The 15,716-nt window shown below is 43.6% G+C and overlaps 1 protein-coding gene across 1 annotated transcript in view; it reads right to left on the reverse strand.

The window, feature by feature from the left end:
* The window catches only part of RASGRF1 (Ras protein-specific guanine nucleotide-releasing factor 1), a 137,576-nt gene that overhangs the window by 64,376 nt on the left and 57,484 nt on the right, over window positions 1–15,716 (reverse strand). Inside the window, exons 5-6 of the mRNA XM_006870897.1 lie at window positions 13,045–13,298; window positions 1,163–1,242 (exon numbers count right to left, since the gene is read on the reverse strand). Of these exons, the coding sequence (XP_006870959.1) occupies window positions 1,163–1,242; window positions 13,045–13,298 (334 nt within the window). The remainder of the gene's footprint in view (window positions 1–1,162; window positions 1,243–13,044; window positions 13,299–15,716) is intronic.

A 15,716-nucleotide genomic window follows, 5' to 3' on the forward strand; every position in this document is an offset into this window, starting at 1 on the left:
TATTTGAAAATTAGAAAAAAAAAAAGGTATCCTTATAATAAATTGGAAATGAGAAGTTTTATAAAAGGGCATTCAATGACCTGATGGATGACTCTTCAACCATACCAATGTAGAAAATGCTGTAGTGATGTTGCTACTTTGTCCCTTAAGAAAACCAGGGTCTTAGCCTTGAGAAGAACACACAAACGTTGTCTCAGGAAGCTTTCAGGGCTGGAGGGCAGAGAAACTCTGATGGTTGGGGTTTGGGGTCTGGTTGGGTAACCTGCCTAAGCCTGCTTCATCACTTTCAAGGAGGAGGTGACCCCAATATTCACCTTTACTAATCAAATTAAGAACATAAACAACAACAATCAGGCCTCCCCTGTCCCCTCAAAAAACACCCAGTGCTGGTGAGGTGAGGGGTAGGAGATTCTTGGATGCAGTGCTTGTTACTCTGGACAATATCTATGAAGCAAGAGGTTTTTTATCACGTTTATGCCCTTTATTTTAGTAAATCTATGTTTGGGAAATGAGCTCTCAAATGAAGAAGATTCCATGTGCATAGATGACTATTTATAATAACAAGTTGGAAACAACTCCAAGAGCTTATGATGGGAGCCAGTTACATAAATGATGGCTCATGCACTATACTAGGCCGTGTGATAACAATCCAGAAAAAATGTTGTGCTCTAAGGTTAAATGCAGGAGCACACATACCCACACACACAGTAACATTCAAATCTCCATTCAGAGTGTTTACAATGATGTAAAATGGCAAGAAAATAAAGATCTATGCATAGGAAAGAAAAAAGTAGGAAGAAAATACCCAAAATGTTTATAGTGGTAATCTTTGGGAAACAGAACTAACTATGCTTGATATTTTTAAACTTTTTCTAAGTTTCTGGATTTTCAAATCTTCCCAAATGAGGACATATGCATTATTTTTAAATGGGGAAAGAGGATAAGAACTAAAATATATATCTCTTCCTCCTAGAAATATACCTTTTGCCAACTTGTCTTTTTCCTTCTGACCCCCTTGAGGGCTTCTGTGTGTTTTAAGGGTGCCATTGGGTTCCATTCTGGATGGTGTCCCATTCTTGAGAGGCAGCCAAAGAAGACCCCTGGACAGGAACTTCTGGGGTTGGGGAGTTGCTGGGGGCCCCTGTGAGGAGTGGCTACTCACCCAGGACCAGCGTGGGCCAGCTGGAGATGCGGGCTTTCAGGCCTTGGTAAAAGATCTGGTGCAAAAACATGATGGTTTCGCTGGAAAAGAAGCACAGGGTAAGCTCTGGCCTGGGGAGTGAATTCCTGCTTACCAGGCTTCTCAGACAGTGTTCTGAGAAGCTCCCCAAGCCCAGCACTGCTGCGGGGCCTGTGGAATAGCTTGGGTGTTCACCTCCCATGCAAGTCTTTTACAGCAAACTGTTTTTCAGTTGAGTCATTATGCAGACACCTGACCAATAGAACCATGGGGCCCAGTGCAAAATGAAAATGTTCAAAAATTACTTAAAAATGTCAAGATAGCACTGTTGTTGTTGTTATGTGTTGTAGAGCCAATTCTGACATATAGCGGCCCTGCCTAGGGTTTCCGAGGAGTGGCTGGTGAGTTTGAACTGCCAAGTTGGCGATTCAAACTGACCTTGAAGTCGACTGCTTATCCTATGGTGCCACACCAGGACTCATAGGAGACAATTAATACTTGCGGGGCCCCATCAATTTCAGGGCTTGTGTGCCCAGGGAGTAGTCCTGCTGATCAGTTGCCCAGAGGTGGGGGAGCTGCTCTGGCTGATGGCCTTCCCTGTTCCCTAGAGCCTCCACCTGTTGAAGGAGTCCAGGGCTCTGGAGAACTCAGAGTAAAAGCCATTGATGATGGGAAAACAGCTAGGCCTTGAGATCCACGTGGAATGGGGCTCAAATCTGCAGTCTGCACCTTCCCAGCTATGCGATCTTCAGCACGATGCTTAACCTCTTGGAACCTCAATGCCTTCAGTGTAAAATATGAAGGTGAAGTGAGGTCGTCCCAGCAGGTAAAGCGTTTACCCCAGTATCTGGTACATATCTTAGTTCCCTGCCATCACCCCATGACCACTCCCTTTCTGGAACTATAAGTCATGGAAGCAAAAGGACCCAGAATCGTAGTATGCAAACCCTGCTTTGCCGCCACCAAAATGTCCCAGGGACATGTATCTTCCTTGGCATCCTAGCATAAGACTGGGCAGAAGTCTCTGAGCACAGGCTACATCTGCCTGGCGTCCTCTCCTATACCACCTTCCTCACTCACAGCTCCCCAAGCAGCTGTCCACTACACAGTGAGTTCATCACCCCAGCGCCCGCTGCTCTGCAGACCTGGAGGTGTCACCAGTAAGCCTGGGGCTTGCCTTTGAACTAGACACAGTAAGCTGAAAGGATTTTGTAGTGTACCCCAGCTATGGCTAGGGAAACTGAAGCCTAGAGATAGGGACTGATGCTTCCAGGAGTCAGGGAAACTCAGGGAACTCTCTCTGGAAAGTTCTCTTCTTAGTTATATTGTTAGTGTACATACTCTCTGCTCACTCCCTCCTGTGACTTTGTTTGGCTGTTTAAGGTGCCTGGTATTTATCACCCCAGGGAAGCTGCCATGGGGCTGTCCTCTCTCCAGTCGGAGCTGGGGCAGGAAGCACCACATACAGCAACCCTGGGCTGTGTGGGAAACTCCCCAAATAATGCAACTAGTAGAAACCTATTACCACTGTAATGGTTAAGCTTTTTTGTCAATTTGACTAGACCAGAATTTTCAGAGGTTTAGCAGTCGGAATAAGCTTATTCCCATGGTGATGAAACTTCATACAGGCATAATTAACTCAGTGATGAGAGGCTAGGAACAGCCAATCAATTTAAAGGGATGCTCCCTTGGGGGTGTGGCCTGTTCCTAATATAATGGACATGTGGGAGGGACTCGCTCTGTCTTCCACTGGGGACCTGAGACTCTATAATTGTAAACCATCTCCTTGATAATAAACTTCTCTTTCTATATAGATACACACACATATGTTTGCTCCACTTGTTTTATCTCTCTAGGAAACTCGGCCTAAGACAACCACCTAGAAAGAAGACGCAGGAGTGGAGCTCATCCCTTGAACCTGGGGTATCTGTGCTGTGAAGCCTTAGATCCAGGGCAAGAGTGATGCTGAGACACATAGAGGTCTCCAAAGAACACTGGATCTACAGTGTTGGGATGGGAGACAAGGACCTTTTCCCAGTGGTGACAAACAAAACCCTTGCCTAGAATTGGCACTGTGAATTTGGATGTCTAGTGTCCTATACTGTGACAGCACTTAACAAGAACAACATACTATGACAGCAGTTCTGGTGTGGTGCTGTAGGATAAGCACTAACCACAAGGTCAGCGGTTCAAACCCACCGGCCACTCCTCAGAAACCCTATGTTGTTGTTACGTGCCATCAAGTTGGTTCCAGCTCATAGCGACACTGTATAGGGTTTCTGGAGCTGATTGTGAGTTTGAACTGCCAACCTTGTGATTCAAACCGACCTTGTGGTCCAGTGCTTATCCGACAGCACCACACTGGGACTCCTTTATGAGTCGGAACTGACTTAACAGCATCTAACAACAACAGCCGAATCTTAAAATCTCAGTGAAGAAAACCTTCCCATGGTTTCATTTCTGATCCTTATTGTGAATTTGTCACCCTCCTCAAGTCCCAAGAGGAAGGGTCTCTCAGGGTGTGGTTACACATGGATTTCTGGAAGATGGTTAAGTCATTTTTTTCAGGTAGCAAGTCCCTATGGATCAATCTTGGTTTCTGTCAGACTTTGTTGAATGGATAAACAGAATCCTTAAAAAACCCTTGGTAGCAGATGTGCGAAGATTCTTCAAAAAGCTTCAGCAGTAAGAAACCACCTGTGCTCATGAGAACCTCTGACCTGAGTGGGGGAGGGGAGCAGTGGACTCTCAAGGGGGTCTCTTCACTCCTACAGGAGGAAGATCTAGATGACCCTACACATTGGTGCAGCAGGCTCAGCCAAGTCATTCCCAGGCAGCTGCAGCAGATAACTGTCAGGATGCATCCTGGAGGACAGAAACCTCCTTAAATTCCAATGGTGCACAGACTTGTGTAGTAGCATATTAGGAACATCATAAGTCAGAGCTACAAAAATATAGTGGATGAAGCTTCCATTTTTAAAGGTCTGAACTTTTAAGTATTTCACCTCCAATCCTGTTGTAGTTGTTGTTAGGTGCTATTGCGTCAGTTCTGATACAGACCTTATGCACAACAACACAAAACACTGCCCAGTCCTGTGCCATTCACACAGCCTGTGAGACCGAACCTATGACTGTGGACACTGTGCTAATCCAGCTCATTGGGGGTCTTCCACTTTTTCACTGACCCTCCACTTTATCAAGCACGATGTCCTTCTCCAGGAACTGGTCCCTCCTGATAACATGTCTGAAGTATGAGAGACGAAGTTTAGCCATCCTAGATTCTAAAGAACAATTTGTCTGTAATTCTTCCAAAACAGATTTGTTTGCTCTTCTAGCAGTTCATGGTGCTTATTCCATCCTTCGCCAATACCATAATAATGCACCAATTCTTCTATGGGCGTTCTTATTCACTGTCCATATGAAGCTACTGAAAATACCATGGCTTGGATCAGGCACACCTTAGTCCTCTGAACACTATAAAGAGGTCTTGTGTAGCAGATTTGCCTAATGCAACACGTCATTTGATTTCTTGACTGCTGCTTCCGTGAGTGCTGGTAATGGATCCAAGCAAAATGAAGTCTTTAAAAACGACTTCATCCTTTTCTCCATTTATCATGATGTTATTTATTGGTCCAGTTGTGAAGATTTTCATTTTCTGCATTGAGGTACATCCCATATTTCAAGGCTGTGGTCTTTGAAATTTACCAGTTACTCATCAAATAAAAAAGAAAGTATCTCATTTGGGTTGATTTGCTTTAAAAAAAAAATCATTGTTAGTGGGAAACATTTTTTCATAGGTATCCTATGTGTGTTGTTGTTGAGTGCCGTCAAGTCGGTTCCGACTCATAGTGACCCTGTATAGGGTTTCCGAGGAGTGGTTGGTGAGCTTGAACCACCATATGTATAAGCCATTTGTATTTCTTCTTTTCAGAACTGCTTATTCCTTCTTATTTTGTATCTTATTTACTTTAAATAACCCTACATTTTAAGCATATAGTTTTGTGCTGTAGACATATTTGCTTAACTATTTGCTCATCGATTTTTGTGTATATATTATTTCTTCAAATTTTTCCTTTTTGCATTTTCTGTTTTGCAATCAATTTCCTTCTATTTTCTGCCTTGGGCATCCTGTGTGTCCCCACTTGCAGATTGCATTCAGACTCTCCTATAGTTTACTGTTTCATTTTTGCCCATAAATACTTAAAATAGCTACAGTTTACTTTGGTGTAACATGCGAATAATGGATATAAATCTAATCTTTCCCTCAATTTAATTCATTAATTGATAGGCTGTCTTTTCATCTTTAGTAAATATTCTTAATTTGTTTCTGGACTTCTGATTTGTTTCAATGACCTATTGGTTTGTTCTGCATTGGTCCTAGCCTGTGCTATTACTTTATATTTGTAAGCTTTTATAATATAACTTAAGCACAGGTTTCTTTTTTATTGTTGTTTTTGGGAAGAGTTTTATCTATCTGTATATATTTATATGTTTGGTTTAGCATTAACATTATTTTGGTAGGTTACGTTTTGATTTGAATTATATTAAATTTGTAGATTACTTGGGGGAAGAAAATGACGTCTTCTTGTTCATCCAAGATGCTGAGATGTTGTTATGCTTACTAGTGTCTTCATTTATGCCCTCGTCACATAGGCTGTATGATTAGTCCCAAGTATTTCAGGTTTTTGTTGCCAGTGAGAATGTGCTCCTTTTTTGCACATTATATTTTCCAAACTGGTTATTGTAGAAATGGAGGAAAACGACTCATTGTGATAATTTATTTCTTTAACAAGTTGAACTCACATAAAGTCTTAGTAGATTTTATATTGTTTCTGACTCTGCTTTCTCCCTTACAGAGTTGTTTCTCCTTCATTTGGCTTCTCACCTTATTAAAGAGCTGCCTCATCACCCCAGATGTTCAGGCAGAATGGGAGTCATCACCTCCCCTCCCTAATTTCACTCTATCAAATGCTGCAGATCCTGTTCTCTTCGATCACTCCTGCCACCCCATCATCTCTGCCTGGACCCCCAATGGTCCCCTGCTTCCACTATGGTCCCTTTCCCAACCATTCTCCACACAGCCACCAAACTCATCCTTTAAAGACCAAATCTGATCTCTTGTGGAGAGAGTTAAGAACCTACTCCTTAACCCAGCATTTGAAGTCCTTCAAGAACCGCCCCTGCCTGTCTTATGGGTCACTTCCTCTCCCCCACTCTCCTGCCATCACTCTGGCCTTCTTTCTCTTCTTTCAAGTTGCCAAACTTTTTCCTGCCTCAGTTCCTTTGCACAGGATGTTCCCTTTGCTTGTAACACTCTTAACCTGCCCTCTTTGTTGGCATAACTTTTCTATTCATTAGTCACACTGACCTAGTTGGGGTGAGTGTGTGTGTATGGAAATGTGTTCTTCTTCATTTTTAAAAGCAAGTTTTTGTAGAAAGAATTAGGAAATTTCTCAACTTTTTCTATGCTTTCTAACAGCTTAAATAGGAATGCATGATTCTTTAAAAATACTTAGTTTAACCTGATGCTCTAGGAGCTCTGGTGGTACAGTGGTTAAGCCCTCAGAAGATTGCTCCATGGGAGAAAAAAGATGGAGCAGTCTGCTTCTGTAAAGATTTACATGGGCAATTCTTCTCTGATGTATAAGGTCACTATGAGTCCGAATTGATTTGACAGCAATTGGTTGGGTTTGAGTTTTGGTTAAGGGCAATGTTGTTGTTGTTGTTAAGTGCCATCGAGTCGATTCTGACCCATAGCGACCCTGTACAGGGTTTCCAAGGAGCAGCTGGTGAGCTTGAACTTCCGACCTTGCAGTTCAAACAGCTTTGCAGTCTGGGGCATTAGCCCACAGCGCCACACCAGGATTTATATCATGCAATTTTCCTAAATCAACATAGTCCTTTAAAAGTGGTACAATCTATTAACACTGTGCAGAACTAGTGTTGTATTCATTCATTCAACACACAGTTACTGAGTAATTACTGTGTATCAGATACCTGGTCAGACACTGAGATCCCTACATTGACGTCTACAGAGACAAAAACAGAAATAGTCCCTGCCCCCCGCCCCCACCCCATGGCCACTGCACCATACAATTCTTGGGAGCACCATTCATATTCTAGCCTATGGCAACAGGTCGGCAAACTATGGTGGTGGTGGTGGTTATGTGTCGTGGAGTCGGTTCCGACTCATAGTGACCCTGTACAGGGTTTCCAAGGCTGTAAATCTTTACGGTAGCAGAAAGCCTCATCTCTCTCCCATGGAATGGCTGATAGTTTCGAACTGCCGACCTTAAGATTCGCAGCCTGATTCGTAACCACTATGCTACCCGGGCCAAATCTGGCCCCCCACTGGTTTTTGTATTGCTTGTGAGTGTCCAGAGTTTTAAATGGTTTTTTAAAAAAATCAAAGTAAGAACGTTTCATGACATATAAAAGTTGTTTGTACTTCAATGTTGGTGAATTAGTGAATATAATGCCATTCATGTATGTATTACATACGCCTGCTTTCACAAGGCATTTACAAGGGCAGAGCTGAGCAGTTTTGACAAAGCCTGTACAGCCAGAAAAGGCTAGAGTGTGAGGACGCTTCAAAAAGTTCATGGAAGAATGCCATTATCTTTGAATTCATTTATTTCCAGGAACTTTTTGAAGCCCCCTCGTATTTGCTATCTGGCCCTTGATAGGCAATGTTGGCTGTCTCCTGGTCTACATGAAGGATGCTTCCTGGATTGCACAGACTCTGGACTGTGGTCTGAGGCAGAGAGCCTGGGGTGTGGGCAAGTTCTGGGTCCCCTACGACAGCTGCAGCTGTAATTTACTGCCCTTTCCCTGTCCACAGGGAGTTTATAGTCTAATGAGACATTGAGATATGAAAAAAAAAATCATTGTTTAAGTGTGACAAACGCTTCAAAAAGGCAGGATAGGGACTCTAGGGACACCAACCAAGGGCACATAAGCTGACTGTGGTAAGATTGGGGGTGGGAGGGAGTTAGTTAGGGGCATGCCATCCAGGGGATGAGTCAATGAGGAGTAAGAGGTGACTGTCACAAGGAGAGTAAGGGGAAAAGAATGTTACAGGGACAGTAAGTGGACTGTCTGCAGGATACACTTGGAAAGTGTTCATCGTGCCTTCATGCAGCTCAGAAAGAGGTATGACTTGACCAAAGCCAGTCTAAGGTGCATAGGGCACAGCCACAGCAGGGTAGAGCCCTGGTCTCTTCATTCCTGCTCCACTCTCTGCAAATACACTTTGTCATTTAATCATCAGGAGTTCAAGCCTTTCCCTGAATCCCAGCCTGTGCAGACATGACAAATCGATCACAGCACTTGCTCCCACAGCGCTGGATAAGGTCTTGCTGTCCTTCCCACCCAGGGCTCTGGACAGCCACTACCAATCGATCAGATACAACCTATTTGCCCCCTTGGGTGCAATGCCTCTCATGGAGGGGTAAAGCCTGTGGTTCCCAGCACATGAATGAAGCTGGACATGATTTTTATTAAAGGCAACTAGTCCAAGTCTATATGCTTATTTGTCTTGGTTAAACAAAGTCTACTGCAGCTGTTTAGCTCAAAGATCTTTTCTCCTCGATTAGTAAAGTCCACAATTAATACCCACAGCCTTGGAAACCCTATGCAAGGTCGCTATGAGTTGGAACCGACTCCACAGCACATAACTACCACCACTACCCCCAGCGGCAGCTCTGCAATAGCCTCGATTGAATCTGCCAACCTGGAGGGAGGACTTGCTCTTCCCAAGGACCTCTTTTAATGAGCTCCAGTAAATTAAATCACCGAATTAGCATCAGGTTTTTAATGTGGTTGTACATCTCAGCCTAAAAGCCAATCCAGGGGAAAGCTATGTGCTTTCTAATAAGTGAGGCTGCCAGTCTCTGCCCCGGGCTATCGATGCACAGAGCTCTAGACTATGGTCGGAGGCAGGGAGACTGAGGTGTGGGCAAGTTCTGGGTTCCTCACAGCACTTACAGGAAGCCAGAAGACTGGGCTCACATGCAAGGGAATGTCAACTGACTGGACCAGCGTGAGAAAGAGTGCATTCAGAGACTTGGGCTGCAACAAGTGGGAGACAGGAGGGCAGTGGGGAGAGTCTGTCTCATTATTTAACAAGACAGCAGAGAAGATGACGTCTTCAGACACTGCGTGCAGCCAGGCACGGGCTGTTTGCTTGTTTGTGTTTGTTGAGTGAATGAGTCCCTGTACCTTTGGTGGGGCCCCCAACTTTTTCCTTCCACCCTAATCATTATTTGCTATTGTTAAGCAACTCTGGGTAGGGTTTCTGAGGCTGTAAATCTTTGTGGGAACAGAAAGCCCCATTTTTCTCTTGCCAATCACTTTGCTGTTAAGTGCCATTGAGTCGGTTTCAACTCAAAGCAACCCTGTATAGGATTTCCGAGAAGTGGCTGGTAGGTTTGAACCACTGACATCGCGGTTCAGACTGACCTCGTGGTCCAGTGCATTATCCTGCAGTGCCACACCAGGACTCCCTTTTTACAGACTGGCTAACTGTAGAGAATAGGAAAGTGGAAACAAATTTGGGTGAATCTAACTACTAGGCCTGTGTAAGGATTCGTGGGTCTAGCTGGAAGTCTCTCTCTCAGTTTCTTTTCTTTTCTGCAGGGGCTGAGGGGGGCGGGGAGGGTGATGGTGGTACTGGTTTACATTTTTAAAGACACTCAACTGATTGTTCCCAGATGAACAGTGGACTATGAAAGCTCTTTCAGAAACAATGGACTATGAAAGCTCTTTCTCCCACAGAGCTGGATAAGGTCTGGGGACTCTTTGTGATAGAAGGTCCAGATTTAGAGTTGAGGAATGGGTGCGAGGCATCTGAGACTAAGAGAGGGAAGAGAAGCCTCCAATGTGAGCCCCCCTCTCCCTACTCCTTTATGATTTCCTTTGCTGTAAATTCTTCTTCACTTTCTACTCCTTTCCATTTTTTGCATCGATATTCTTCCTATCTATCGATCATCTAACTATTAATATATCTTTCCTTCCACGTATTCTCCTTTTAAACAGAGATCTCCATCTAAATTAAGGCTTGTCCTTGGTTTTGCCTGCTTGTCACTAAAATTGGCAAACAAATGTTCAACTCCTGTATACACACAACATGTATCATCCCTTAGTGAATGTTTTGTTTTTTTTTTTTAAACTACTAATCTTCTTTTGGAGTCCTGGTATGGTGTTGTAGAATAAACACTGGACCAAAAGTTCGATCTGAACTGCAACGTCCTCAGAAACCCGATACAGAGTCACTATGAGTCAGTACCGACTCAGTGGCACTTATTAATAACAACCATCTTCTTTTGGAGTCCTGATGTGAGACTGTAGGATCAGCACTGGACTGCGAACCACAAGGCCAGTGATTCAAATCTACCAGCTGCTTCTTGGGAATCCTGTACAGGGTCACTTTGAGTAGGAATTGACTCGACAGCACTTATCAATCTTCTTTGGTTTGGATGGATTTGCCTATTTTAATGGGTAAGATTATGCACGTCATCATACACGTGGGATCCCACAATATTTGTTCTTTTGTGTCTGGCCTACTTTACTAAGTATATTTTCAAGGTTCATCCATGTGGTGGTATATATCAGAACTTCATCTCTCTTTATGACTGAATAATATTCAGTTGCACAGATGTACTCAGAGTCCTGGTGTGGCACTGTGAGTTAATGCGCTGGACTGTAAGGTCAGCAGTTCAAGTTTACCAGCCACTCCTTGGAGATCCTATACAGGGTCACTATGGGTTGGAACCGACTTGACAGCACTTAACAACAACATCAAATATATATATCACACTTTGTTCATAAGCACTTGGGTTGTTTCTACCTCCCCATTTACTTTTTAAGGTCAGGGTTGAAAATATCAGCTTCATGAGTCTTCACAGGGCTCGGTACTTACAAGAAGCCAGAAGACTAGGCTCACATGTAAGGGAAAGTTATCTGACTGGGCATGCATGCATTTGCCATGTATATTAAAGACTAACATTGTCTCAATCACTGATTCAGGGTTTCTAGAAAGTTCTGTAAGGCTGAAAGCATGTTCTCTACCTCCTCCTCTCTTTCTGTCTCTCTGATATCTCATTTACATCCCTGGTGTCAGCCCTGTCCTACCCCAGTGGCTTTCAGCCTTTTTAGCTCCATGTCTGACTCATATCCACTGCCTCTCCCACCTTCTCTGGGGTTTCCCAAGGCCCCTCAAACTTGCCACATCCAGGCCACTTACTGAAGGGGGAAGAGATGGCACAGAGAATACCTATGTAGAATGTTTTGCTGGCTAGAATTAGTGAAGTGACTGAATGATGAGTATATATTTTAAAATGCAGTTGAATTACCATCTGTTATGGATTGAATGGAGTCTTCCCAAAATACACGTTAGTAGTCTATCCCTCTCCCTGTGTATGTAATCTAGTATAATGTGATCACCTTCCAAAATGCAATGCAATGTAATGTAATCCATCAGTCAAAGTCATACCCAAGTAAGGTGGAGCCTAAACCTATTCCTGCATTTTATAAAGAGCATATTAGACACAGAGGAATTTGAGCACACACTAGGAAGATAGATGACATGTGAGAGTCATCAAGAACCAAGAACTGCCTGGTACCACCTACAAGGAAGGAATCTACATGGCCTAGACTTTTGGACTTTTGGCCTCCAGAACTGTGAGAAAATACATTTCTGTCCTCTAAGCCTCTCCCACTGTGTCATTTCTGTTACAGGAGCACAAAGGAACTAAGACATCGTGTAAGGCTCATTTGCAAATGTTTTGTTGCTTTTATTTAGTTTCCACAGTTTCCTTACTATCAAGAATCTCCTGTGAACCACTCCTTAATGAGGTTGAGAGCAGAAAGCAGCCATCAGCTCAGCCTCTGAAATTGTTAAATGAACAGACCCTAAGGCCTGAGCCACCAGCTGGGAAGAGACTGTTTTCATAAAGTACACCGGTGTGTGTGTGTGTGTGTGTGTGTGTGTGTGTGTGTGTGTGTGTGTGTCTGGTACTGAGCAGAACTCTCAGAAGTCCAAGATTTCTAAATCTGAACCTGACCCACAGGTCATCATGACAGCATCAAGGCAGGAGAACAGGACATATTTTATTTAACATTTTGCAGCTTGCCTGAACAATGAACAAACCTGTTTTGGAAGAAGTCAGAATGCTTCTTAGAAACAGGGATGGAGAGACTTTGTATCATGTACTTTGGACACGTTATCAGGTGGGGCCAGTCCCTGGAGAAGGACATCATGCTTGGTAAAATGGAGGGTCAGTGAAACAGTGGAAGATGCTCACCCAGTGGAATAAGACAATGGTTGCAGCTCGGGCATGGGACTGGGCAGTGTTTCATTCTGTTATGTCAGAATCAATTAGAAGGCACCTAAAACAACAGCTTGATTTATATCTTTTAAACATCTGGAACCAGAGTTTCTCAACCTTGGCATCATTGGCATTTTGGGCTGGATGATTCTCTGTGCTGAGAGTTGTCCTGGTCATGGTAGGATGCTTAGCAGCATGGCTGCCTTTACCCACAAGATGATCCAAACACTCCCGCCCAACTGGGACAACCCAAAGTGTCTGCAGACATTGCCAAACGTCCCTTGCGTGGGCAACACCGCTCCTGTTGAGGAACACTGATTTTGCTCCAGGCTCTACAGTTGTTGGGGCAGGTGTTTTCTAGCTCCAAGAACTTAGACAAGTTCCTTCATTTCTGCGTCTCAGTTTCCTTATCAAGGAAATCATAAAAAGTCTCCTGTCAAATTTCAGCTCAGCACGTGGTAGCTATTATAGGTTATGCCTTTTCCTTCCACTTTGGCCAGGCACTCTGAGGTGGAGCTTACCTTTTGGAGCGCTCACCTGTTCAGGAAGATGCTGCTGACGTCATCGTGTGTGATGGGCGGCTTCTTGGAGCTAGCGGCCATGCGCAGTGGTCGCAGGAAGTTGTTGACGAGGATGTGCAGCTGCTGCACGTACTCGGCCTCGGCCTCCAGCATGCTGAACACCACCTGGTTCCTCTTGCGCATGCTATCGGCATGGGGCGACCGGATGTAGTCCTGAATGATGGTCTTCCACTTGCGCCGGCACAGCCAGCCCCGAAGGAAGCTCTGCACCTGGGCGTCCAGGGCAGCAGAGAGAGGTTCCCATTAGTCGGGACTCCTCTCTCGTCCTTACAGGCTGAGAGCTCCCCAAGAGTGGGGACCAAGACTCCATCATCCCCGAAGGTCCCTAGATGGTGCAAACATCTGCACTTGACTGGGGCCCTGGTGGCACAATGGTTAAGCGCTCGGTTGCTAAACAAAAGGTTGGCAGTTGAAACTTACCCAGTGGCTCTATTGGAAAAAGGTCTGAAGATCTGTTGCCATAAAGACTGTTGCTCTTAGGTGTTGTCGAGTAGATTTCAACTCCTAGCAACCCCACGTGGTAGGGCAGAAGTGACCTATAGGCTTTCTAGGATGTAATATTTTTCGTTATGAGTAGGAACCGACTCCATGGCATACTACCACCACCATCACCAATCTTTTTGAACGCAAATTGCCAGGTCGTTCTCCTATGAAGTTTCTAGATGGATTTGAGCTTCCTATCTTTGGGTTAGCAGTCAAGTGCTTCATGGTCATGCCACCAGGGTTCTTTCACATAAATATTGCTATTGTTTAGTGTTGCAGAGTTGTTTCGACTCACAGAAACCTGTATAGAGCTTCCGGGGAGCTGCTGGTGAGTTTGAATTGCTCATCTTACAGTTCAAACCCACCTTGCGGTCTAGTGTTTATCCTACAGTGCCATACCATGAAGAATACAGCCGAGAGAGCACTATGGAACAGTCTGTCATGTGGGATCACTGTACTTGAAATCTACTTGACAGCACCTAACAACAACAATAGGAACCAATCTAAAGGCCAGTAGTTTGAACCTACCCAGCAACACTCAATTGCTACCAGCACCTACCCAACTGCTCATATGAAAGTGCAGGCTGAAGCTGAAGTAAACGAAAACAAGTCCACAAGAACCAAAATGTGACTTTGAATAAAGCCCACCTGAATTTAGAGACCATCTCAAGACCAGATTTGATGCTTTAGACACTAAAGGCCACAGACCACAGAAGCTGTGGGATGACATCAAGAACATCATGCAAGAAGAAAGCAAAAGGTCATTAAGAAGACAAGAAAGAAGGAAAAGACCAAAATGGATGTCAGAAGAGACTCTGAAACTTGTTCTCCAGTGTAGGGATGCTAAAACAAATGGAAGATATGAGGAGGTAAAAGAGATGAATAGAAAATTTCAAAAACTCAACTCGAGAAGACAAAGTCAAATATTATAATGAAATGTGCAAAGACCTGGAGTCAGAAAACCAAAAGGGAAGAACAAACTCAGCATTGCTCAAGCTGAGGGAAGTGAAGAAAATCATCAAACCTCGACTTGAAATATTGAAGGGTTCTCTGGGCAAAATACTGAATGATGCAGAAAGCATCAAAAGAAGATGGAACGAATACACAGAGTCATAGTACCAGAAAGAGATGGTTAATGTTCAACCATTTCAAGAGGTTCCTTATGATCAAGAGTCATTGGTATTGAAAGAAGAAGTCCAAGGTACATCAAAGACATTGGCAAAGAACAAGATTCTACGACTTGATGGAATACAAATTGAGATCTTTCAGCAGACTGATGCATCACTGGAGGCACTCATCTATGCCAGGAAATTTGGAAGACAACTACCTAGCCAACCTACTGGAAAAGAACCATATTTGTGCCCATTCCAAAAAGAGGTGATCCAACGGGATGCAAATATCATTGGACAATATCATTAATATCTCACAAAAACAAAAATTTCCTAAACATATTTCAAAAATGGCTGCAACCATACACTGAAAGGAAACTTCCAGAGATTCAAGCCAGATTCAGAAGAGGACATGGAACGAGGGATATCATTGCTGATGTTATATGAACTTGGCTGAAAACAGAGACTACCAGAAAGAAGTCTTTACCTGTGCTTTATTGACTATGCAAAAGCTTTCGATTATGAGGATCATGACAAGCTATGGACAGCATTGTGAAGAATGAATGTTCTGGAACACTTAATTGTGCTCATGAGGAACCTATACATAGAACAACAGGCAGTTGTTCGAACAGAATAAGGAGACACTGAAAGGTAGGAAAGATGTCCACCTGGGTTGTATTCTTTCACCATACTTATTCAATCTGTTGAGCACATAATCCGAGAAGCTGGATTACATGAAGAAAAATAGGGCATCAGGACTGCAGGAAGACTCATTAACAACCTGTGATATGCAGATAATACAACCTTGCTTGCTGAAAGCAAAGAGAACTTAAAATACTTACTGATGAAGATCAAAGATCACAGCCTTTGGTATGGGTTGCATCTCAATGTAAATAAAACAAAAATCCTCACCATTGGACCAATAAATGGCATCACGGCCAATGGAGAAAATATTGAAGTTGTCGAAGACTTCATTTTACTTGGATCAATCATCAACACTCATGGAAGCAGCAGTCAAGAAATCAACAAATGTATT

This window comes from Chrysochloris asiatica, unplaced genomic scaffold, assembly GCF_000296735.1.
Source record: "Chrysochloris asiatica unplaced genomic scaffold, ChrAsi1.0 scaffold00156, whole genome shotgun sequence".
Taxonomy (NCBI): domain Eukaryota; kingdom Metazoa; phylum Chordata; class Mammalia; order Afrosoricida; family Chrysochloridae; genus Chrysochloris; species Chrysochloris asiatica.